This window comes from Bactrocera oleae, chromosome 5, assembly GCF_042242935.1.
Source record: "Bactrocera oleae isolate idBacOlea1 chromosome 5, idBacOlea1, whole genome shotgun sequence".
NCBI lineage: Eukaryota > Metazoa > Arthropoda > Insecta > Diptera > Tephritidae > Bactrocera > Bactrocera oleae.
The window spans coordinates 30,782,669-30,810,589 of record NC_091539.1 but is presented as its reverse complement, the minus strand read 5'-3'; the positions used below and the strand labels follow the sequence as shown (position 1 = coordinate 30,810,589).

The window sequence follows — 27,921 nt, the reverse complement described above, 5'->3', positions numbered from 1 at the left end:
TATTGTTACTTCAAAGGATTAAACTTATTCCCAACTTTGTGTGTATTGTTGTGAAGGTTTGCTCATAGGCATACTACTTTCTCGTATCAATACCGTTTTTCGCTGAGTGGTATAATTGATTTTTTCAAGACGTATATTGATTCGCGCTTTTACACCGGCCACAAGTTGGATTTCAAACAACACAGTTGTGCCGGCGGCCCTGTGTCCGGTGGTGGCGTCGTCGGCAATACCATCTCGAATTCCCTTCAGGTGCATCACGTACATCAGCCTCATTTGTCTAGTAGTAATCCGCCTGCCCATTTACCACCGCATCATTCTCTTTTGCATCCACATCACGCCGGTACGGCTGCCGTATCGCACGCAGCCGCCCAAGCTCACGCCGTCGGCTTATCACATAGCGGTTTACCGCCTATAGGACAGCAGCAGCAGCAATCAGTTTCAGTAGCACCGACCGCCCAACAACAGTCATCACACCAGCATCAACAACAATCGGCGCAGGCACAAACCCAACAGTTGCATACACCAACTTCCGTCGGTTGTGCGACCAGTAACGGCAGCGCCACCTCTGGTAGTGGCAGTAGTGCCGTCGGCTCGAATTCCGTATCGTCGTTGGTAATTGGCAGCGGACCCGGTTCGGGTGGTAATAACGTTCATCCGATCTCGTCGGTGGCCACATCTGTTTCAACGGCTTCTTCCATACCTCACATCGTTCCACCCAGCCTAGGACTGAGCCCTCAGTCGAGTGCGGACTCCCAACAGTTTAACATATTTCCGGCTATATTTAGTCGGCAACTCAATTTCACTGCTGGTACTTGCGGTCAAAGCAAACTTTCAATGGATGAACTGCGTCCGAATTTGGTTGGCGGTTTGTTGGGCTTGCAACAAGGCTTATTAGATGATCATGCGGCGAATATGCAGCATGCTGGGGTATCCCAAGATACGAAATTCATGTCATTTCAAGATAATCGCCTAATGGGCATTACTTCCTCGCATGAGAACCGCCTACTCGGTCTAACATCATCGATGCAAGATACCCGTTCGCCAATCACATCCATCGACAAGGGCTCGCTTAATCACCAACGCAAATGCAGTAGTACACCCGAAGATTTCAGCTCACTGTACTCTGGCTTGCCCACACCTGGCATGGACACGTCTTCACACCATCACACACCCGCGCACACGCCACCAACGCGACTCTCTGACCATTCGATATCCGGTAATTGTTTTATTGCGTGGATCTTGCTCTCAGAAGAATGCATGAATGACTGACAAAGGGACATGTGTGAATGTGAAAAGAGTTGTAGAGCCTGCGAGTGGTCACTTTAATCCTTTCTTTCAATTTGTTGCACATTTCGATGTTCGCTTGTCGCAGCGTTCACACATTCCCCTCTCTTTGTAGTGGATTATTTTAAATCCCCGGATTGAGCAGAAGCCAATAGCTCCTGCGCGTATGTGCACGAATGTATGTATGTGTTTGCATGTTTAACACAGCGCGTTTGTTTGTTTGGGCTGCCAGCCACTGAGTGCGTTGTTGTAACTGTGCACACGTGTCGGAGATTATCACGCATTTCTGGTGACTGTTAAGCTAAGTACCGCAATTATCTTCTCAAATGCGAGAAACAATTGAACTATTTGCTCCGATGAAATTTTATACTTCAATGTTTGTTTATATAAAGGAAACAAACGATTATAAAACTGAACAAACATCCTCCCATCCATATAAAAATGGATGATCAATTGAAGAGGACGAGTTTGAATACAAGTAATTTAGAATTTTATTTTGCTTTTGCTAAATATTACGCATCAACTTTTTTATTAAGTGATAGAAAAGAAGTGTTTAAATTCCATGTCACATTTGGAATTAGACTTCCGACTGGAGCGCGTTCTTTAAAAAATTATTATTTTACATTTTGCTTTAACCGTGATTTGAAATGTATACAAAATTAGAGTTATTTTGTTCTGTTAAATTTTATAGAGAATGAAAAAATGTCCAATTTTTTTGATTTCTTAGGTTTATGAATTTATATGCTTAGGGCATATGTATGCTATAACATAGTATGCACAAACTAGTAGTAGTAGTAGTATAATATTCTAATAAACTATTCAATACAATGAAAATATTATTTACGAATAAAAGCGAAAACGTTATTGTCAGTACAAGAATCCAAAGAATTGTACTTGAGGTTTAATTTTGAAAATAATTGATACAAATATTTTTCAAAAGAAAAAATATCGAATTCTCCATTGGGCATTTGAGACAAATTCGTAAATATTTTTTTTTTTTAAACTTGAACATATGTTTATGTTTATAATTTTTTTGTTGAGGAATTGTTTTTTCTTTTAACATGAGTGAAACTCACACCATTCTATCTTATAGGTTGGATCAAACTGGACACAGTGTGATAAATTTTACTAATATGGGTTCAGTAGTTTAGGAGTTTACTAAACCGAACTAAACGGACACGTAATTTTTATATCAAAGTATTAAAAACTTTGTTCAAAAGTTTTAAGCATAGTTTTTCTCATTTCTGTTTGACTTTCCGGTGAAAATATTTATTCGTTTGATTACTGAATATATAAAATAACAAACACATTTGGAGAGTGGATATATAATTTTGATCAATCCGTCCAGAAATCGAGTGACTCCTTCGGTGAGAATATATGTAGATTGGCTCCAAGTCGATGGGGCTGATATTGCTCGCTCGTTGACCCTGGTATTGAATTTTAAAACAAAACTAATCCAAGAAAATAACAAGATACATAGGTTATATTATTATTGTAGCAGAGCTGAATGTGGGATGTTGAAACAAAAGCCTACTTAATTCAAGTAATTTTCGGGTAATATTGGTCTAAATCGGAGTATGTTAGTGAAGAGCCGAACACCTTTCTCCAGCACCGAATTTATGACATTTCGCACAATATTTTCGAATATCGTATGATGTTTTCGTAAGAAAATAATTTAATTAGTCAAAGCAAAGTTTGGGTTTTGAATTTTCACGTTAAAATATCAAATGGAACTTATTGGTTGACTGTTTAAATTTGAAGTAATAAAAAATAATAAAATTTATTCAGAGTACTCATTAATTTGTATTAAAAATGTTTTAAGACTTGCTTTTCGAGACATTTCGAGCAAATTTCAAAAAACAAAATTTTTTAATTTTTGTCAGATACATTCCAATTAAAAGTTTATTTAATAAGTATTCTTTAATTTTCAATAACTATGCACCCCACCGATAGTAATTATTCAACAGTTCAATTATGACTATTTAAATTAATTTGCATTGGGAATCGGATTCAATACGCCAAATAAGTGAAAAGGGAGGACCGGTTATGTTATATAATATATAGATAGATATAAATAATATTTATAATATATATATCTAAGAAGTGAAGATATTCTTGGAAACGGACAATTTTTGAAATTTCAGCGAATAAATTTTAGAGAAGAAATGTTCCAAGAAGAATTTATAAAATTGTTCTTAATGTGGAATGTCGGTGACTTTTGTCCATGTGTATTTGTATATGCTGTTACACTAGGTGTGCACTTAATTTCCTATGTTAGTTTTATCTAGCCAAATTTGTTAAGAAGTTAAATTTGTTGGACAATTCTGGCCAGTGTAATATTTTTCGCCAAATCCTTTAAAAGTAGAGTAAAAGGAAAATAGTAGTAAAAGGAAGCTATATCCTTTAAAATATAGAGTTTTACATTTCCTATGGTTTAATGGCACGGTTTTTTATTTACTGGTGGGTATTTATTTGATTTTTTTAATTTTTACCTTTTGATTACTGTTAGATTTTGCTTTTGTATACAAGTCTTTCCTTTGCCAAAGTTCTAATCGTCACTTTTGCAAATTTACATTTAATGTATGATTTTAAATCTCATAAAAACCACGTAAAATTAGATGAAACTATGATTACTTTGAACCAAATAGGTATCTCAAGAAAAATATTATATTTAAAACAAGTAAGGAAGTTCTAAATTCGGGTGTAACCAAACATTTTACACTCACGTAACTTGCAAAGATCAAAGCCCGGGTAATTACTTCAAGTGTTGGCAAAATTTTATATTTAAAGAAGTATTGATCCGATCCAACCCGTGACACAAAGACATACTATTATCGAGAGTTTCATTTATTTTTATACTCTCACAACCTGTTGCTACAGAGTATAATAGTTTTGTTCACCTAACGGTTGTTTGTATCACCTAAAACTAATCGAGTTAGATATAGGGTTATGTATATATAAATGATCAGGATGAAGAGACGAGTTAAAATCCGGGTGACTGTTTGTCCGTCCGTCCGTCTGTCCGTCCGTCCGTCTGTCCGTCCGTCCGTCCGTGCAAGCTCTAACTTGAGTAAAAATTGAGATATCTTTATGAAACTTGGTACACATGTTTCTTGGTACCGTGGGACGGTTGGTATTGCAGATGGGCGTAATCGGACCACTGCCACGCCCACAAAACGCCATTAATCAAAAACAAATAACTTGCCATAACTAAGCTCCGCAATAAGATACAAGACTGTTATTTGGTACACAGGATCACATTAGGGAGGGGCATATGCAGTTAAAACTTTTTGTAAAAAGTGGGCGTGGTCCCGCCTCTAATAGGTTTAATGTGCATATCTCCTAAACCGCTAATGCTATAATAACAAAATTCACTAGAAGCAAATGTTTTAGCACTTCTATTGACGGTGTGAAAATAGTTGAAATCGGGTGGCAACTCCACCCACTCCCCATATGACGGTACTGTTAAAAACTACTAAAAGCGCGATAAATCAAGCACTAAACACGCCAGAGACATTAAATTTTATCTTTGAGATGGTATAAATTGGCTTTATAGGAACCGCGTTCAAAATTAGTCAGTGGGCGTGGCACAGCCCACTTTTAGGTGAAAACCCATATCTTGAGATCTGCTCAACCGATTTCAACCAAATTCGGTGCATAACGTTCTTTTCATGTTTCTATGTCATAGTGCGAAAATGGGCGAAAACGGGCTTACTTCCAATGCATTTGGTTGAAATCGATTAAGCAGATCCCAAGATATGGGTTTTCACCTAAAAGTGGGCGGTGCCACGCCCTGAGGCAACAGGTTGCGAGAGTATAAAAATTAGTATATGGTGTGAATGTGTGTGGTATCTTAACTTTAGGCTTGGTCTCAAAATTAATGAAATAGTTATAAAACTTCTAGTTTCAGACGGCGCGTTTTTGTATTCTAGCAACATGTTGCACAGGTTAACCTAAAAATGTTCGAAAGGAAGGCGATGTTTGTCCGTCTGTTTGTTAAGCAAGTGATAACTAATTAAAAATGTATGAAATTTTCCGCACGAAAGACCATGGTAAAATCCGCCTATGTTATGTTTAGTAATTTAAGCTATAAATCGTATTTGGTATTAGAAGTTACAACGGAGTGGAGCTGCAAAACTATCGATAGTAGAACCATTCGATAGTTTCGATAGTTTAAAAAAATGCTATCGATAGTTTTACCCTTTAAAATCTACTTACTTTTTACTGGTTTAAATTACGAGACACCTTGGCTTTGTACTCTTCAATAAGGGAAAACACAAAAACATTAATAAAGTTACATATAAATTTTCTCATGTTATTATATAAACCGCCCTGAGAGCTAACGAGTTATAAAAAGGCGCTTTTTTGATATATTTACTAATGTAATATGAGGTCAAGAAATTTATACTTAAAATACGTTTCTGTAAACTACTTTGTTCATCAATGACCACTTGTTTTTGTTTAAAAAAAGTAATTTGTTGGCGTTTGTAGTCTTTAATTTCTCTCTGTTCTCCTATCTAATACTAGTAATCCGGCCTGGCTAAACATTCGTTTATATGCATTGTAGGCAGTTTATTGCCTCTGAGTGTATGTGTGAGTATGTATGTACAAGTATATACATTGTGAAATTCGATCACAACAGAAAATTCAATAATACTTATGATATGAATTATATTCTCTAAAATGAAGGTTTCTTGGCATTTTATATTTTTCCACGGTTCTTAATTCTTATTAAAATACTGGAAAACCGTGGCGTCAAAAATTCTGAACTGCGGCTGCATTTATGAATAACTGAGGTTAGGTGCAGCTGGAATTTTAGAATATTAGAAATTATTACCTAATTATAAATATTTTCGCAACATTCGCAACAAACTATCGATAGAGGGACGAAAATAAAAATATCGATTTTATCGATAGTCCCATCGATTGTTTTGCAGTTCTACGATGGAGCATAAGTGATTAAAAATGAAAAAAGGGATCTAAAATTTTTTCTTAGAATTTGCGAGAATATTTTAAGTTCCGTTCCATACGAACATTCATTTTCATAATTTTTTGATAAAATTCATATTATTTTCAAGGGGGTGAAAAGTATGGGTTGTTATTTTTATTTTATTACGGAGGTATCCTGTCCTTTACTCATAGTTTCTAAATTAGTTTTCTGTAATTCCGCTAATATATTTCACTGCTACTACTCTTTGCGCAGACGGTCTTTCACATGGACTCCAAATTAAGTGATTGTCGAATTTGTCGCTCTTTACTTGCTTGGTAAGAGCTGACTGACTGACATTCATGTAAATACGCAAATTACTTAGGATGAGTTTTAACTTGATGAAATTTCACCTCGATTAATATAAAATTTGCATAAATTATCCCAATGCTGCATATTCATACGACCGTTAGGCCGCTCGGTTGGACGCACCTGTGCTTTACATTTTACGTTTTCTACTTCATCTTCGCCATGCGGGATTATTGTTGTATATGAATGTTTTTGTTGTTGATCTTTTCAACGTCACCAACCCTCCAAATCTTCCTTACTTTTCCCTCTCTCTTGTTTCTTTGTGTCTTCCTTGACTTTCTGCTTGTGTTGTGGCCGCAGTTTGGTTAGTCTAATTATTCATAATTTTAGGGTCAGTGCTTGACGTCGCTTAAACGTTTTTTGAATAACAATTTCCCGGTATTTTATATGCCGCCTTAAAGTCGCCATCTTTGCCTGATTATACCGTATAAGAGTGCATGAGAGAGATTGACTTAAAAATGAGTGTGCGGAGGAGAGCGAACATTCGTGGTTGTATGTGTGTGTGTATGGGTTGTATGTCATGTTATGTTGGTTTGTCTCAAGTTATACATAAATGTCACGTGTTTAAGAAATCAACAGCTGTTGGTATAGTTATCTCCGTTCAAGTTAATTCAACCTCATACGCAAACAATATACTTATATAATTTATATACAAATGTCGATTAAGTGTATATACATATTTATTAAATATTTTGCTTTGGACTCAATTGAATTTTGCAGCGGAAGGTGCATTTAAGAAGCTCAAGCCCGAACCTAATACAGGACTCTCGTCTGTTTCCGGCGGTGTCACGTCGTCCGGAAATGGTTTATCTTCGTTAAGTCAACATGCCGGCCACACACCGACCACAGCATCCTGCCCGACTCCAGCGAGACGAAGACATCGGACGACGTTTACACAGGTCAGTTATATAAATCTTGTTCGAATCAAATCTAATCTTAATACTACTCTAGTTTACACAACATTCGTGCGTACGTTTACTATTATATTAATACATATGTATGTACATATGCGTGTAAATATATATTATATTATGGCAGCAACCAACTTTGTCAGTTGGTGCAAGTAATCAAGTCTTGTTTATTTTATATTTTGAAAATCTTGTTTCAAGTTTATTAAAATTAATTAGTATATCTCATTTTTGATTCTTTTAGTTCATCTTAAAGAAAAATGATTTAACACTAAACGATAATGTTTTATTAAGAAACGAGTTTTTTTCTTAAACTTTTTTTAAACACTTCAATTTACGATCTCAAAATGTTTAATTTTGCCAACCAATTTCTAAATTCAAATTGATTTCAGTTAAGCGAGTACGAAAAGTCGTTAAAATTGGGTGCATAAATGTTAGATAAAAAATTTTTGTGATAGCGATTTATTTTTGAGAGACCGGGTGGGTGTCACCTCAAAAAAGGTAATACCCGGTGCGGGCCACCCACGCCACGCTTTGGTATGTATCTTCCTTGGCACCATAAGAAGTTTGGTATGCTGATCATTACGGGCCACTGCCACGCCTACAAAACGCCATTAAACGAAAACCTATATAGTGTCATAACTATGCACTAAATTAAGGTATAAACCTGTCATTTGGTACAGGGAATTGCAATAGTGAGAGGAACTTGTGGGATACACATTTTTTTAAAAGAAGGCGTGACCTCGCGTCTTAATGGTAAAATGTACATATCTTCCAAACCACTAAATCTAACTTAGCCAGCCTTACTGAAAAGAAGTATGTCTAGCATTTCTTTATACACTGTGAAAATTGGCAAAATAAGACTCCTCCCTACTTCTCATATAACGGTTATGTTGAAAATTACTTAAAGTGTGTTGACTCACCGCCCACTTTTAGATGAAAATTTGTATCTCAAGAACTACAAACTTGATGCGTGAGGTTATCTAATTATTACTTTTGTACGCTATGAAAATGGGCAAAATCGGTTGACAACCGCCTACTTCCCATTTAACAAACCAAAAAAGAAAAAACGGGATTAAAAAAGATGGGGACACCTAACTTAAAATTTACCCACTTAAGATGGTTAATATTAGTATCTTTGTTAATAAGTTTATAACATAAAAGATGTTGCCTATCAACAGTAGCATGTTTAACAACGAAAGATATAATCTCTTCCTCAGTAACAGAGTTCTTAAAGGCTCACTGTTGATTTCAAAGTACCATTAGCATTAATAGAAGTCGAGGAGTTCGGATTAACACAATCACCCCCGGTATTATCAAAGACAGCAAATTGAGTAGCATTAACATCATTTTCGATGCGATCAGGCTTAGCAGCAACAATTGGATTGTTTTTGGCACTTGCTAGTGAACGTTGATCTTCCTAATAACAGGCTCAGCATATGTATTGGCAATTTTAAGAGCGTTGGTAGCAGCTGCAGGTAAAGTAGCGAGAGCGAAATAATCCACACTCACTTTATCAGCAGAAGCATAAACAGCACCGTTGGACTGAGATACATCCGTAGCAACAACAGTGGCAGTAGTGAGAGTGGAGTTGGCATCAGATGAAGCGGCAGAGAAAGCATTCGATACTGATGCAGAGACATTGCCGTTGTCAGATAATTTGCTTTGAATATTGCATATCTCTGACTGAGCGCCTTCGCGTTTTCACTTCTCAGTGAAGTAACTTTCGCAGCGAGAAATTTTAGCAACAAATTTAACTCATTAAAATAATGATTCTTCGACAAAGGTTGTGTTAGTTCCTTTTGTGACTGGTGTTGATGTTGGTGCAAAATTACAGTAGAAGTACTGTGAAGTTGAACATTGCGCGCTGTTTGCGATGCAGACGGCGAAAGAATTGAATTTCTCTGAGCTCCAGCACAAACTTTGCAATAAAATGCTTTATTAGAAAAAAATCGATATCAGCCTGTGATAAATTGACACAGGGCAGATGAAAAAGTTCGTTGCATTTGTGGCAATTAATCTTAGGCTGAGCACGATCCACTTTTAGACTACAACCGTACGACATTAACATAAAATAGAGTTTGAATTACGGAGCAAAAATAAACACGTCCACTCACTGTAACCTCAACTCATTGCCTTGCAAGAGTATAAAATGTTCGGTCACACCCAAGCTTAGGCCTTCCTTACTTGTTTAATATAAAGCTTTGCCAACACCTTAAGGTATTTAGCCGACTTTGATCCTTCCAAGTTGCAAGAGTATAAAATGTTCGGTTACACCCGAACTTAGCCCCTCCTTACTTGTTATACTCTCGCAACATGTTACTTTTCACCTAACGCTTGTTTGTATCACCTAAAACTAACCGAGTTAGATATAGGGTTTTGTATATATAAATGATCAGGACGAAGAGACGAGTTGATATCCGGGTGACTATCTGTCCGTCCATCCGTCTGTCCGTCTGTGCAAGCTGTAACTTGAGTAAAAATTGAGATATCTTTATGAAACTTGGTACACATGTTTCTTGGTAAGTAAGACGGTAGGTTGCAGATGGGCGTAATCGGACCACTGCCACGCCCACAAAACGCCATTAGTCAAAAACAAATAAGTTGCCATAACTAAGCTCAACAATAAGATACATGACTGTTTTTAGTATACAGGACCACATTGTGAAGATGCATCTGTAGTTAAATTTTTTTTTTTTAAGTGGGCGTGGTTCCGCCCCTTAATAGGTTTAATGTGCATATCTCTCAAACGGCTAAAGCTATAATTAAAATTTCACTGAAAACAAAAATTTTAGGTACCTCTATCGACAACGTGAAGATGGGGGAAATCGGGTGGCAACTCCACCCACTCCCCATATGACGGTACTGTTCAAAACTACTAAAAGCGCGATAAATCAAGCACTAAGCACGCCAGATACATTAAATTTTATCTCTGGGATGGTATGAGATGATTTTCTAGGAACCGCATTTAAAATTAGTCAGTGGGCGTGGCACCGACCACTTTTAGGTGAAAACCCATTTCTTGGAATCTGCTTAACCCATTCCAACCAAATTCGGTACATAACATTCTTTTCATATTTCTCTATTATAGCGTGAAAATGGTCGGATTACAATCACGCCTATTTCCTATATAACACCTTTTTAAATTTCATCTGAATTTTTCACTTTCCACTATGCAAATCACGCAACAATGATTGTACCAAGTAAAGTATGCCACCTTGTGACCAAAAATTTTCTTAATCGAATCAATACTGTTCAAGCCCCTAGGTACTGAATATGTGGACCATAGTGCCTATAGTTGACTTTTTACTGAAAATATCGGTCAATGTGTAAGATATATAATTGAAATTCATATAATAAAATAAGTAAATGAAACCCTCGATAATAATATGATTTGTGTCAAAAATGGGTTGAATCGGATCAATAATTCCTTCAATATAAATTTTTGCCAACACCTGGGCATTGATCCTTGCAAGTTGCACGAGTATAAAATGTTCGGTTACACCCGAACTTAGAACTTCCTTACTTGTTTTCTGATATCTTCGTTAGTGCTTGATATATAAATATACTGTAAAATGAAAGAATTAGAAGGAATTAAAAGTTTTGAAATACGGGATGTTGGAGTGGATGAAAGCCGATTTCGTTCATTTTCACACTGTAATATAAGGATGTCAATATAATTTATGAGCAGATTTGGTGAAAATCAGTCGATTCTTCTAAAGTATTTATTTAGTGAGTTATCGCAATTCTTATAATGGCCAGGAAAACGTATACAAATAACGTATCAAAGCTTTTTACTTAAGTTATCGCTTGCCCAGACGGGCTCTTTATCTATCTCGAATAGTTTTAGGTGTTACAAGCAATTGATGGATAATTTCTAACTTATACGCAACATTGTTTATAATAAAGTTTTACAGACACATGGAAATATTTCACAACTTTAATACTAACAATTTGCGAATGTGTATAAGGTTCGGCTACACCACAGCTTAACTCTTATTGTGTGCGATGTAAAAAATGTTTGTAAATTAAGTTAAGTTATAAATATATTTTTGAAAACAATTATCTATTCTTTTAATACATTCTTCTTATTAGATGTAATAAATTAAGTGAGGTTACAAACTAGAAAAGAGTATAAAATATACAAATTTTTGTGTTATTTATTTTAGGAGCAACTGGCCGAGCTGGAGGCAGCATTTGCGAAATCACATTACCCGGACATTTACTGTAGAGAGGAATTGGCACGAACGACAAAGCTGAATGAGGCACGAATACAAGTAAGTTATCCCACAGTTGAGATGTTGGTCGCTCAATAAACAATTGTACTCACCACAATTGCGCAACTAATCATAAAAAAACATGCTAAAAACACAAACTCCATTGTCACCCGATCAGATATCTCTTTGTACTCGAATATACACGTATGTATCACTTCGCTGTCCATGCTAATCATGATTAGCGATTAGTCGGTGATTATTCCGATTCAATGCTTGCAACGCGTGTAGCATTTGGCCGCAGTGTCGCTGTAAAGTGCACTCATTATTTTATTTCAATACAAAACAATTCAAACTGTTGACATCCGATTCATCGGCTTAGAAGGCTATCAAAACCCGCTTACATGCGTACATACGAGGACATCTATATTTACTTGCATATGCATATACACGGTGCATCATGGACTTACACACGTAGTCCCCTTTGTGCCCCGCAGTTATAATTAATTTATAGTTTTATAATGACGCCAACCCTCGCTAGTACGAAATACAAATACGTCAAGTAAAGTCGATGGGTGGTGCCGTTGGTGAAGCACCCTTGTTCATGTCACTGTAACACTTGTCGCTGGTACGCCTCAAAGTATGTTGGTTATTTAGAATTTTGTATGTTCATGAATATTTTAGGCCAGATGTAGACTTAAAAGCGCTTCAGCGGAGACTCAAATAGCAGGCGGGAAACGACTGGCCAAGGGCAGGCGGGAAGGCGGACATCGTTTGTCAAATTGCTGGGGTTGCTGCTCAATTTGTAGTAGCACATGCCTCATCCGAGAATATTTGAACATTTGCAAAAAATATGGTTTACGCTCGCTAATAAGACGGTGGTTAATGGTTCAAATCTTTAGAGTGTTTAGTGTTGTTGGTGGCGCTGTGTGGTAAGAGTTGAAAGCTGATGACATCGCATCACATTTGTCATTTGATGATTTGATAATGCGCTTTTAAAAGCCTATCACACATTTTATCTGCGATTACCCATATGCAGTTGCAAATACATATTACATATAAATGTGTATATTTTTTTTACATATATTTGATATAAAATACATACAATAATTTATAGCTGTATTAATTTAGAAAGGGAAATGAACTTAGTACGTACGAACATATATATTATAACACTTATGAAATATTAACGAATGAACGATAAATACTAAGTGAATGAATATTTAAAATAATAAAGCAAGAATTTGAACCCAAACATTCAAATGGCATAGATGTACGTCCGACATACTTTAAACGAATACCAGTTTTTCTAAAGCCTACTGCGATTAAGTGTCGTATGTTCAATGAATTACATGTATGTACTTGTATGTTCTGTGTAATGTCTTGTTTTCAATCATGGCCATTGATAACTATAATGGCCCCCGGGACATAGACTTTTCTATCGCAGGCTCTTTTTTGAATTTAGCTTGAATTATATTTAGTTACAAAAAAGTTACACAATAAAAGCTTAACAATCACAGAACAAAAGTCGTGGGAATTGGATAAGAAAGACAAAAATAGTTTTGAGGAAATGCGTCATTACCAAAAAAGTGTCATTAACAAAATCATCAGTGCAATTAATTCAACGCTTAAAGTATGTTATATTTGGCATTTGTTGGTTAAATATCTTTTTTGGTAGATGTATTCGGTTGAGCAATTTGTCAAAAACTAATTAATCCAAAAATCTGTTTTACGAATATCGAAACTAAATTAATTAAATGAGCGTTCACCTTACATCAACGGGAATAGTACATAATTTTATGAGTAAAGGACAACACTTAGAGGACAAAACTTCCATCTTTCTGAATAGTAAATTTGGTAAACGCAGTATGGAGAGGTGTTGTGGGCAGCCAACAGGTTCACATGTGTTATTTTATGTTTATTATACTATTATGATTTTTTATATTAACTAATTCCATATGGTATTTTATTGATATACATACAAATGTATGAGAATGAAGACCATTTGCAGTATTTATTTATTTTAATATTTTACTTAATCCACCATACATATGTTCTCAAACTATTCAATTTTTGGAAAAAGTCCCATCTACGGACCCGTAACTGAGATTGGGGCTGGGCTGATCACGATTAATATTATACATGTTTAAGGTCGCTGTATTTTTCGAAAGGTTTAAAAATGGTTCGGCTTACATTGGTTGTTTGGAAAAGCTTAGAAATCGTAACCATTTAATTTTGGAATGTTGAATGAAATTCACGCAACAACCAAAAAAAAAGTATATATTCACTCGTAAATTTCTACTGACTAATGAGCATCGGACGCAAGGTGCTCATAACTTTTAATGGTAATGAAATTCTAAAATAAAATATATAAATAACAATTAAGGTTTTCCTGCACTGCTCGATATTAGATTTCTATTCACCTTTTTACCTTTTTGAATATTTTTAGATGCCGCTGCTTTCACAACTAACAACATTTTTTACGGAAAATTATGCAACCATTGCATGCTTTTCAGGCACTAGCTCGAAGCACTCAAGGCTAGATCCTAAGATATTTTGCTGAATATCTACAAAAATGAATTAAAGTCCCTTGTTCTGGTAGTAAGGGAAAATATATAATATTTCTATCTATTTTATATAATATTTATGTATTGACATTTTGATAGGGGCTATTGAGCCAATATTCAGATTCACATTTGTCAAGAGAACCTCGACGGACGACAGCGTTCATTTTTAGCAAACCAAAACCAAATCAAAAAAATTAGCAGTAATTTGTTTATAAACAAGTAAGGAATGGCTAAGTTCGGATGTATCCGACATTTTATACTCTCGTCCTTTGCAAGGAATAGAAAATACTTTCAAAAGTGGCAAAACTTTTTAAGGTGATTGGATCATATTAAACTCATATGGCTTAATTTAATATACTTATAAGATACAAAATCAGTAAATATAACCACAGAACCCCCACGTATAACTAAGCTTCAAATTAAGATACATAACTGTTATTTGGTATAGGGAATCATAGTAAGAGGGAAATTTGAGAAATATATTTTTTTTACATGTGTGTAGCCCTGTCCTCTCACAAACCACTAAAGTCATTTCGACCAAACTTTCTGAGAAGATGTATTCATAGCATCTTTTTATACACTGTGAAAATGGGTGAAATCAGTGTACTGCCCATATATCGGTTGTGTTAAAAACTACTTGTATTAAAAGTGCAGTAGTTCAGTAAATAAATATGTCAGAAAGATTAAATTTTACACTTGAGATGGTACGGCTTCATAGGAACCGGTATCAAAATTACACAGTGGACATGGCACCACCTTCCTTTAGGTGAACTTTTATATGTGTATCAGGAACTACTTAACCAATTTCAATCAAATTTTCATATTACACTGCGAAAAAATATAAAATCGGGTAGCAACCACGATTTTATCTTATATATCTTTAAATTCCATATGATTTTTGACTTCATAGAATATAAGTCAAGCACCAACAAAGTTATTGGAATAATACATTGCATAAATACTGCCTCGAAGGTAAGCCATCATCTCACTTTCAAAAATAGTCGAAAATCGACCTTAACTTCACGGTTAACTTTATATCGTATATATCAGTCAATATGTGAGATATCTTATAGAAATTAAATGAGTCTATCTTGTAAAATGACAGCCCTTTAAGGTTCTCTTTATTTTTGGAAATACAATAGAAAAAAGACACACGGTGACATGGCGAATCGCCAAGCTCATAAAAACACCTCTAACCTCAGCGGCGGCTACAGACAAAGTAAACATCGTAATTCAGGGGCATGTTTATCAATATAATAAAAAATTTTTTTGACGATTGGACTCTCCAAACCTGTAAAATTTTAACTTTAAAGTTCCCAATATTTTTGAACATTCCTCGTTGATATCTATTACAATAATATGTAAGCTATATTAGAAAAATTAACTTAACGTATAATTGATAATGTGAAATCGGCCAACGAATTACCGAAGCTCATATACTTGTATACTTCTTATAATCGTTTTCCTTATTCCAACAGACTTTATGTCGAATATGTTATTCAGTATTCATAAAATTTCTTGGGAATATGTATATATTTAAGTTGGCCAAAATGTGTGATATTTTAATGAAATTAAAAGGATTCCTTAAGTATAATGTGGCTTAGGACTAAATGTAAATGAAATCGGTCTACATTGTGGGTGTGGCAATGGACCGTTTCCGCCTAGCTGCAATACCAACCTTCTTTTGGAACCAAGTATTTATACTCAAGTTATCGCAGACGGACTCATTTACTATAAATGTAATTAGCAGGCCTAACCTTTTAAGGAATAAATTTCGAATATAAAGTATTAGAAGGTTTTATATGCACCGCGTATGGCGGTTCCGTGATTACATTTACTGATTTTGTTTCTTATATGTACACACATCCACATATCACATTTCATATTTGTTATATGCGAGACAGGAGCCGCACCTATTAACTTAAATTTCACCCATGTTCCCACTGTAGGTTGGGTTTGATTCACATAACTTGTACATTCAATCTGTTGGGCTTAGCGTACCGGAAACTTTTGACCAATTTGAGCTTGTTACTTTATCGATTACAGAGTTATAGCGCTTTATGCATTTTTATTTAATCCCACTCCTTTTTGGGAGTGCCCAATAGCCCCATTTTCCACATTTTCATACTAACCTACTAAGAAAACCAAAAAGGCATCTCATATGTTTCGACATCGAGTAATCAATTCGTCTCGTCATACTGAAATCGGATCCTTTATCGGTGCGTAAAGTTTGATATTTTTCATCCATATAGATATGTATATAGCATTTATTTATGAAATGAAAATGTAAATAAAACAGAAAATAAATACCAATATGGAATATTAATTATTATATACTTATATATTACGTAATAACAAAATACATTATTAGAAAATATCATATAAACTGATATTGTGTAAGTATTTAAATTCATACTCAAACTTAAATATGTAAAACCCCTACTAATCATAATGACCAGTATTAATCCTGGAATTCTTCCTCACCCAATTCTCTTACATTTTCATCTTCCTATGCGGTTATATTACTTTGAAATTTTATCACACAGCCAAATACAAAATAAACAAGGCTTGAATAAAAAATATAGAGAAATGTTAAATTGAAATTGAAAATAATATGAAGGCAGGGCGAATGTAAAATTAAAGCAAACAGAAAAAAATGATAAATATCGAAACGTGGCGCAGTTCGTAAAAAGAAGGGAGCAAATCCTGCAGCTCAAGTTGACGACGCCATCCATTGCGATACATATAAACTCGTTCATACATGCATACACGATATTAATGGAGGTAGCAGCATCAAATACGGTGATAGCAATAGCAATTTTAATGGCGGAGACGTAGAAATGTCTTAAGATGAAAGCCAAGCAAAATGGAAGGACGATATTACTTTTGTTTCGTAGATGTTTTTTATTTCCTTTATTTATTTCTTCTTTTTTTTTTTGAAGTTGGAATTTGTGAAATATGAACATATATACATACGAGTATGTATGTATTTATGTATGTATGCAAGTTGATGGAAGCTTTGGAAGAAAATAATTTATAACAAAATGGGGTAGCTTAGTATTATGTGTGTATTTGTCGTATTGCTGGTGCCTTGATGACAAGGAGATGGCGAAATAAATTGAAGCAATACAACTCCAGAGCTGTGTATGTTCGTGTTTTGCAGCAGCGGGTGTTTAGCGGACTTGAAACAAGAAAATATATCCTAGGCGCGTTTTATATACACAATTCTATAACGAGGCATCTCGACAGGCAATATATAACTTCTATAAATCTGTATTTCTAGCAATATTGCTAATGGAGACTGCACATTGCTATACATCTTGACATCCATTGCTAGCAATGAACTCTCATTTTGGTGGTTTGACAGAGTTGTTTTCATTTCTACAATACAAAAAATTTGAAGCGGCAACATGTACATACATGCATAGTCTCGGTCGCATGATGACAGGAAATATGAAATACCAGTACCTAATGTTTTATGTTTTGTTGCGTAAACTGAAACTTACCAAAATAATATTCAAAACATAAATTTTAATAAAACATGGAAAATAGTAATTACATTTATACATATGTATGGTTAATATTTTAATGATAATTGTTTGCATATGTATATATTAATGCTCATATTTAATTAATGAATTCGTAAACAAACATTATGCAAAAATTATTTCAGTCTTAAAATATGAAATCTTATTTTTTCAACAAATACATTAGTCGAAAAAAATAGATTTCTACTTGTTCCACAAAATTTTTAGTCATCCTCATAAAATTTTTAACGGTTGAAGAGAACCGTTAGAGCTCAAACATACTCGAGCTCTCATACATTCGCTATATCAACTCGAACATATGTACCTAGCCGTTGCCATTTCGAGAATGATTATTTCATGATAGTAAAATGCCCACACAAAATCATTGCCAACCTCAATGACAACGTATTTGACAGGAATGACATAAATGTTTATTGCCTGTGGAGATGCGGCGTAAGCCATGAAAATAATGTATATTTGTATTTATTATCATATGATTTGTTCACGGTTTGGGTATGTAAATAAATTCAACATATAGATTGGACAATTGTATGTAAGAATATATATATTTTTATGAGCATATGCTCGGGAACATGTCATCCATAGACATTTTTTTACGAATCCGTAATCCTACACTACCCGCTTCTAAAACGATATAATGTGTTTCCATTTATGATAATAAATTAGCTAGATTTAAATATATTTACGACAGCTAAGCTAAATCTCACACTATATCATATAACATATACCATACATATGTAAAAAATTGTAAGCTTCTGCTATCAGATACGTAGGTTGCTTTTTATATTTTCCCTAGTGTTACAATCTGGCAACTCACAACTTTATCATTAAGTTTGACATCTTTGAGGTTATACATACTCAGAACATTTTGACATATTTATTTTGTATATATATTTGTGTTGTATACAGTAATTTAAAATATTCATCTTGGCCAAAAAATGGAATAAATCGACTTTTTTTTACAACTTTCGACGTGAATTAACTCAGCAACAGTGCATCGATGAACTTAATTCATTTTTGGCGATGGTATGGTGAATTCAATCGAAGTCGTAGATCACTCCAAGATGAATTTCGTGATAGTCGTCCAAAATCAGCTATTGTTCCGGAAACTATTGAGGCTGTGTGCAAATTGATATTTCAACATCGTCATGTGGCCTACCGTGAGATTAAGACAACTATAGGCATTAGAGCACCAGCATATATTCAACATTGCATGAGCATTTGCCTGTAAAAAAATTTGTTCATGTTGGATCCCACACAATTTGTGCATCGCTCAAAAAAAGGCTCTTGTCGATTGGTCGATAGAAGTGTTAAAAAAATCGGTGCTTCGAAACACGTCTATGACATTGTGATAGGTGATGACTCATGGATTTACGTGTATGAGCCTGAAAGTAAATAGCAGTAGACTGTATGCGTGTTTCCAGATGAGCCGAATCCAACAAAAGTTGTTCGCGCACAAAGCACTCCCAAGCAAATGATTCCCAGTTGTCTCGCCATTCAAGCTATATCAAATTTGCACAGGACAACTCTTTTCGACACCTCTTGCGACAGCGTAAAAAAAGGTGAAATGGGATGATAAACACGCCCACTCTCCATATAACGGTTTTGTTAAAAACTACTAAAAGTGCGATAAATTAATAACTAAATGCGTCAGAGACTTTAAAATTTAAATCCAGGATGGAACAAAAGGGCTCCTATAAGCAGGTGCCAAATTGGACAATGATTGTGGCACCGCCTACATTACATATCTCCAGACTTAATTGCCAATTCCAAATAAATTTGGTACACAGAATTATTTTTGATATTCTAATGCCAAAAATAGATAAAATCGGGTCAATACTACACCTAGTGACTTTAGTTATGGCCTCCGGCTACTTCATCTCTCTACGTTTTTACAAGTTAGTGACTTCATTTACAAAATTATTCACTGCTAAGCTTATCGAAAAGTCTTTTGGATAAAAGAAACAGTTATTAACTGTTCTGTTGATAATTCAATAAATAGTTAATCTCAAAATGTACACAAAAGTTCATTGTTTTCATACAGTTTTCATATTTTATATAGAAAATTATTGCGATTTAAAAGAGAACTTAAAAAATACCTAAATAACACTGATGATTTTAAAGACATAATTTGAAAATATTTTGGCTTTACATTATGCTTGAGAGGGATCGACTATCTGCAGGGCAATCCTGTACATATTTAAGATGTTTGTAAGTAAGTTTGCTCGAAATTCATTTCAACATTTACTGCTGCCGATTTGCCTCATCCCCCTTGGGTTGAAATTGGGATCCATACCATTCATTTAATAGTTGTCTGTTCGTCTGTGTACTAAGGGTATATTTGTGTTCGCTTGGCTGCTTTTTGCTTTCAGGAATGGCGGATTTAACTTTGCAATGTTGGGAAAAAGATGATGGTGGTGGCGTCGATGGCGATGCTGATGTTGATGATGGTGATGGTGACAATGGTTATGCGCCTGTGCATGAATGAGTGTGTAGGTGGTTGCAGGTGGTTCGTTGGCCGGCGGGCTAGTAGTCAAGTGGGTTCGTTGGTTGGTTGCTTGTTTTCTTGCTTGCTTTTGCGTAGATGAAAATGTGTTTGTAACTGAACGAATGGTGGGCGGAGTAACTCAATTAAGGATCCATTTGATGGCGAACACACACCCACACACATACACACTTGCGTATTTGTATTAAGACAAATATACACTCAATGTAATACATAACTATGTACAAACAGCAAACACTCCCATACATACATACATTTGTATAGGAAAATACAATTTTCATATTATTTTTCCACTTTCTTCTCTCTACGTTTCTCCCCATATTTAATTCACTATCATTTGCCAACTGACTTTAAAGCGTTCTAGCTGAAATATTTATCTAAAAAACCAAATCTGAGGAATACCCATATAATTCACCTTGATTATAATTATACGAATTGAACGTTCGTTCGGCGGATGTATTTAAAATTAAATTAACACAAATTTAATTTCACGGTTTGAACTAAATTTTTGGTTTCATTGACCTACAAAGCTACAAAGTCACATAAAACATTAGATAATTGAATAGCGCAGCTAACTCACGTGATCTCCTCCTTTTCGATGTTCAATCCCAAGACCTGTGAAATCATAACTCAACATTTACGAATACAGTGGGCCGGGCTTAAAACAACTAATAGCGGTCAAATTTCAAGCTTGTTTCTTTATATAATCCTTAAATGCTATCTATTAAAAATCAAACAGACATTCAGAGGTCACTACTAGAATACCATTTTTGAATTAAGCTTTCACTGTAGGTTCTTTAAGCCGCTTCATGTTGTCCTTCATAAACGTGAATTTTGACAGAAAGTATGTATGGAATATTGCAGAGATCCTCAATTGGATTGAGATTTGACATTTTGGCGGGCCGCTGGATTAACGGGAGATTTCTTGATATGTGCAACGGAAATTTGTGCAATAATTTCTATCAGAAAATTCAAGTGTTTTAAATTACTAAGAAATTCGTCAACTGTGTCTCAGCAAACCAATCCATTCAATTCTCACTCTGCAGTAAAGGATTTCGATTTTCTTATCAACAATCTGACATAATTGGAACGATGGGATTCTAATGGTTCTTGATAATTTTATGAACCAGCATACATTTTATTGCGATTGAAATCTTATATAATTTTTAATTTTTGATAAATAACTGCTTTTTAGCCATAAATTAAAAAATTTAATTTTTTATTCGAAGGTTTGGTTTCAAAATCGACGCGCAAAATATCGAAAACAGGAAAAGCAGCTGCAGAAAGCTTTAGCTCCATCTGTGATCCCTTCTTGCAATGGCATGATGAGGAATATTCAAGGATATGGTGTATCACGTGGATACCAACCCTATCCACATCATAATTCGATAAATCGATATCCACAGGTATGCTTTAATAAAAAAATGTTGGCAATTTTCGTAGCAAAATATTTACTCTCCCTTTTTCTAGGACTTATTTCAAATGGGCGCTTCCTCTTATCCCGGTATGACACAACCTTTCACAATGACGCATGGCAGCAATATGGGTTCCGTGGGGGTACGGCAAGATTCAATGGGTATGTTAAAATGTCTGTGTACTTATTGTGTGCAAAAGAGTTTGTATATAACCTAAGCCTATGCAACCTTGTAGAATTAAATTGGAATTAATAGTGAGTCTTAATTTGGAGGTTAATTAATGCTATGTACGCTAGATATTTTAAACAATTATATATTTTTTACCAATATGGCAGTATATATTCACATGTATATTTCTACATATGCACATACATTCATTTGGCATACATATGTATATGCTTCAGTACACAGGCACATACGAAGTTTATAAGATATTCTGCTTGAAAACTTCTTACGTTCAAAGAATCATACATAAACATATATCCACACATACAAACATATATTCAAGCAGGAAATTATGCATTTATTTTCTACAATTCATCATGCAAAAAAGTCTCACTCGCATTGGTCACATTTCCGTTTCTTAAATTGAAGTTCCTCCTTGGCAAAGCACCGAAAGCGTCTTCAAAGTACTCGTACACGCAAGACAACATCCATAGAAAGATGACGAAAACCTTATACAAAATCAAATATTTGGCGTTTTGGCACCTAAATAATGGGAAATGAAGCAATTGCTTACTTCATTAAATTTAATTATTTCGTTTGGAATATAAGAGTTAGGCGATATACTCAAATTATTGCATTATATAATATAATATATGTGAACCTACATACATACCATACATGTCTGATTAGGGACTTTTCAAATTTGAGCGCATTGAATCGATTAATTTGATAAAACTATAAGTATTAGTCTACATATTGCACTGGAACTATCGGAACATTGATATAAATTATCCGAAAACACAGATAAAATACGGATAGCGTAAATAACCAGTTACTGTTCTTTGGTGCAAGTATTTGGATATACTGTTAAATGTGGAGCGATAAATACTCAAATTTTCCCGTACTATTTTGATTTTGATTTCACAATTTTGCAAATTTAACAATGTCAACGGTTTTAAAGTCTTTTTATGTTTTGAAATTTGCATAATAAATTAATATTATGGTTTTCCTGAATTAAAGTTGTACTGCCAGATTCCACATCAGTACATAATTTGTCCGCTTCCCTTCTCCTCGTCAGTTTGATTTCTTTAGTTCGATGTTCCGATAAAACGAGAAATCATAATGATCTACATATAGAGTAAGAGAATAACTAGTCTAGAATAGTCAAGCCTGCGATATCCCTGCTCTAGACTAACTTGTTTTAGTGGTGGGATAGTTTTTAATGTTAGAGGGTTTTAGAGTTTCAACAAACTCCAAAGAGAGTATTAGAAAATTACATTAACAAATCTAGTTATGGAGAGAGGGTTTTATTAATTTAACGGTATGGCTTAAAAACAAATTAGTACAAAGGATTTTTCAAATACTAGGAAGTATAATAACCTCATTTAACACCTTGTTAAAAACACAATCTTATTGCACTTGGAGTTCTATGTACTCACACCCTTACTTGTTAGTAAATAATTAGTCGACAGATTCATACTTTGAATTAGATAGAACTAAGCTTTTTAATCAATAACAGAGTTACGTTGCAGCTCTTGAATTGATCTTAAATTCAATATGAAGCAAATTTTGGAAAGGACAATTTTAATAGAATAAGGTTCACATATTGGTTTATCATATTAAGACGACAATGCTGGCAATGAATTCTATGATTTTTTGCTCCACAACAACAGAGTACGTTAAGATACTTCGGATTTTTCGATTAGTGAAATTTTGAATGTATAATAATATTATATATAAATGATTAGCATGACGAGTTGAGTCGAGTTATTCCGTCTGTCTTTATATACGCGAACTAGTCTGTCAGTTTTTTTAGATATCCACCACGTCCTTTTCTTTTCAAGAAACTGTTCATTTGTTGGAACCGTCGATATTGGATCACTATAGCATATAGCTACATACAAACTGAACTATCGGAACCAAGTCCTTATATGGTCCTATTATGGATTATTGTGCAAGGCAACGATACAATCTCCGAAGAAATTGTTCAGATCGGACCATGCTTTAGAGGTCCATACAAACTGATAACATAGTATAACTTCATAAACTGAAGATCATAAACATCCGTACAATAAAACTCAAAGCCAAAATGATAGTTATAATCGAAATCTCAATTAAACTTAGTTTCGAAAGCAATATTTTGACTGTGAAGATGAAAGTTTGTTTGTAAAGATTGTGGCGTATAAGTAGTGATCTGTGGTTAACTCGACTTTCTAAGAGGAAATTCGCTTGATAGTAAAACATTATTTAGCCACTCCTGACATGGCTTCAATTTCCGAAATTAAGTTTATAAATAGTTATGATAAATTCGAAACGTAAATATCATCCCTTCTTAATTATTTTATTTCCGTGTATAAAGGGATAGTAGAATGGTATCTTAGATTCTATTGCCTTGCTAGAATCTTCATCTTATCCAGATCGATGACACGTGTATCACTGATTTTCTACACTCGAATGTTGATGTAATAACCATATCCTTCTGTTATTATGTACGTGTTCTTTAATATCAATTGATCGTGTCGTTCCCTGTCATGACCGCAAGTTCAGCATAGTATTGAAGTGAAGATTGTTTAATAAAATTAATAAATATTTTACTAACTTGTACTTAAATAACTTTTTATATTTCAAGGTATGTCACCGGAGGATGAATGGTACAACAAAAGCTTATCAGCCTTACGCATGAACAGTTCGCACCATCCTAACTTATCGGCGCCGATGCTGCAATATCAAACATAATCGAAGACTTTTGACGACTTCTTTTAAAATACAAATATCGAGCTATGAGAAGTATATCTACATCCTGGGTCTCTGGGTTATTCAATATTTGTATTTTAAAGGAATGCCGTCAAGGGATGAGTTACTAATGTTTGTAGGTAGAATATGGACAGTGTCACCCATGTCAGGTGCAAATTTGTTAAACGTTTTTAAAAACAAACCGCAATATCATAAATAATATGATCAAACGGAAAATGAAGAAATAATTTGTAAGTCCAAAAACAATATAAAGTGTATATTATAATTAAAAGTGAATGTATAATATACCTACGTATAAAGCTAAGGTGCGTATCGTATACTAATCTAAAAATGATACATATATATATATATATATATATATTCTTTATATAATATTGCCCATGTTTTTGTGGATTTAAAGTACACTCTTTAATAATTCTTGAAAGTATTTTACTGCAATGGAATACATGTTCGAAGTCCAGTGACTCAGATGGTTTCCAATTTCGTTCTTTTAGAATTTTTTATGACGTTGATTTCACTTTGTGTCAAAAATCTGTTTTCTTCCTATTTACTGTAATTTTTTTTTTTTTTTTATTACTTTATAAGTACACTTTTTTAAATATTTTATATGTTAAAATTAAATATTTTTTAATATACAATATATATAAAAGAGCTTTTAATAGAAAAGAGAAATACATTTTTTGGAACAAATTAATGACCCACTTTTCATCACCATAAAGCATCCGCTTTCAAATTGGATCGATTTTGTTTCGATTCAGCAGCGATGCGCAAATGAAAATTCTGTCCAAGAGATTTCTTTGCGTTAACTAGTATGTTAGACATACATAGCTATTCTTTTTGCTCCCTTATTTAAATAATTCAAAACGGTATTTTTGCAATGTATAGGTTTGGGGCAATCGAAACAGTGCTTACATGATAACTAGCATTATTTTATCGATATTTTCAACAATTGGCCAAAAATCGGCGAATCCATAATTGCGCGTGTTTGGTTGTTACAGTATACATCATACTGACATTTCCAACCGCCTGGCTTGCAATTTTACCTTTATCAAAGAAAAACTATAAAATATGGCGAATTTTTTCTTTGATGGTGCCCATCTTTGACGCGCGCTCAAACAATACTGAGCCAGACAATCACAAAATTGCCTGAGAAGGTTGTTTAGTACGAAATTTTATCCCTATAAGGCGTATTTGTGTAACCCGATCGCACGTATACAACGCGAGATACAGATTACTAAAGCCATCTCTTGGATAATAACGGATTTCTTTTAGTCAGACCTTATATTTACTCTTATCTAACTTCATCAAAGTAATTTATCCGCTTGCTATTCTTTTCTTGCTATTAGGTAATATTGATAGTATATACAAGTACCTATGTATGTGATATCTCTCTGGTATCTAATTCAAGATAGAGATCGATTGCACGAGAAACTGACACAAATCAAGGGAATCAAATCATATGTTTTGTGGCGAATATGAAACGCAGATACGCATCTTGACTGTATGCAGGTATTATACATTTCCATACATGTGTATATGCATGAGTTATTATGTTTCATATACGAATGGATTACCGTGTAAGTTAAATGGTAATTTTATAAATATCTAGAGAGATAAGTAAATAAGAAATTAATGAAATTTTATTGTAAATAATTTTAGAATTAAAAATTCGCATAAAAGTTGAGCGAAGCGAAACTGATCTTGTGCTCATGTTTGTATGTACATACATATATATAGTACACAATTCTATTATAATTGCATGTTTGTAAGATATGGTAGCTACCGACAACAGACTTTTATAATCGTGTACATTTTATTGTGAAAAAATGTGCGCGAAGGTGCCAAATAATTATTGAAAAAGTACACGTTTGATAAATTCCTGTATATAACAGGAAAATACATACACACATATAACTAGAAACGATGTCAAATGTTACCGCTGACAGAACGATCTACAAGAGGGCGCACAATTGCGGTACTCATACCTATTTGCACTTTTGCAACACTATTTCTGATGCCGAATTCTTCATTTTCGAGAAAGTCTACTCTTAAGAATACAGTTAATTGTAACAAAGCTAAATAAATCGAATAACAAATGTGTAATTTGACTTACACGAAACGGCTGCTATCCCTATTGTAATGAATCTAATGCATATGTACTTCTAAGTTGTAGCTAAGCAATGAGTAATTAAGTCTAACTACTAACTAATTGATTACAATGGAATAATACTATTTTATGATTTAAGTCCAGTATATTCAAAAAATATAAAATGCAATTTTCCCATTCTATGTTGTAAAAAATCTAAGAAAATACTATTAAATATAAAACTGAATTTATTGAATCAATTATTTGTTGTTATTGGACTGAATCGCATACAGTGATGGTAATAGTGGTTACGCTGGCCGAGAATAATGACAAAAGGATTTGCAAACAAGGTGAGGAGTCTGTCCGCTATGTACATATGGCAATAAATTAAAAAAACAATAAATATTTCTTAAATTTATGTTGCATTGGAGTAGAGAGTCCTCATTGTCACGATTTCTACTTTTGTTATCCGAATAATAGAACAATGACCGATACTTGATTAGTACAAATGTCATTATCGTATAGATCTACAAAACGATAGAAAAAGTTCATAAAATTGCGGCTATTCAAGAATGTCGATTTGTATACTAATTTTTTACTTTCTCTAATTTTTTTAAGTAAAATTTGACATTTTTGGTTATTTCATACAAAAAAGAGTAATTTAAAGATTTCGAGTTTCCAATTTTCGTGAAATTCGGCTGATTACTGATGGGATAACGTAACGACTCCATCGAAATAATATTATGTTTCGAGAAAAGCACGTCCGTTCGAGCTGGTTTAGTTGTTAAAACGGCTGTAACTTTTGATATTTTTAAATTTCTAAACTATAGAAATATAAAAAAGTTTCGATTTTTTCAAATGTTTAGACTAGAATACCCCTTATACTGATTTTATGCCTCTACCGACATGTGTATATTAGCAATGGCGTTTAAAAACCAATTAATACAACTATCATCAAAGCAAAATGCTGACATTATGGAAAAACTAAAGAGTAGTGCTACATTTAAAATGATTTGTAATGAGTTTAAAATTTACAATCAACAGTTTCCATAATCAGACAACAAGAAAGCCAACTAAAGGTATACAAATATGGTAGCTTCTGCGAAACATCGAAATGTGAAACAGAGCGCAGAGATCGCATCTATCGAAGTAGTGAAAGCTAACGACTAAAAGTAACG

At 34.1% G+C, this 27,921-nt stretch overlaps 1 protein-coding gene across 1 annotated transcript; it reads left to right on the top strand.

The window, feature by feature from the left end:
* Nucleotides 1-54: 54 nt before the first annotated feature.
* LOC106616682 (uncharacterized) lies at nucleotides 55-26,933 on the top strand (the record flags this gene model as incomplete). The annotated part of the gene is made up of 6 exons (XM_014233487.3): nucleotides 55-1,216; nucleotides 7,301-7,479; nucleotides 11,658-11,765; nucleotides 21,553-21,729; nucleotides 21,794-21,899; nucleotides 24,533-26,933. Coding segments are annotated over 6 exons (1,839 nt in total), but the record flags the coding sequence as incomplete, so codon positions are not given.
* Nucleotides 26,934-27,921: the final 988 nt, after the last annotated feature.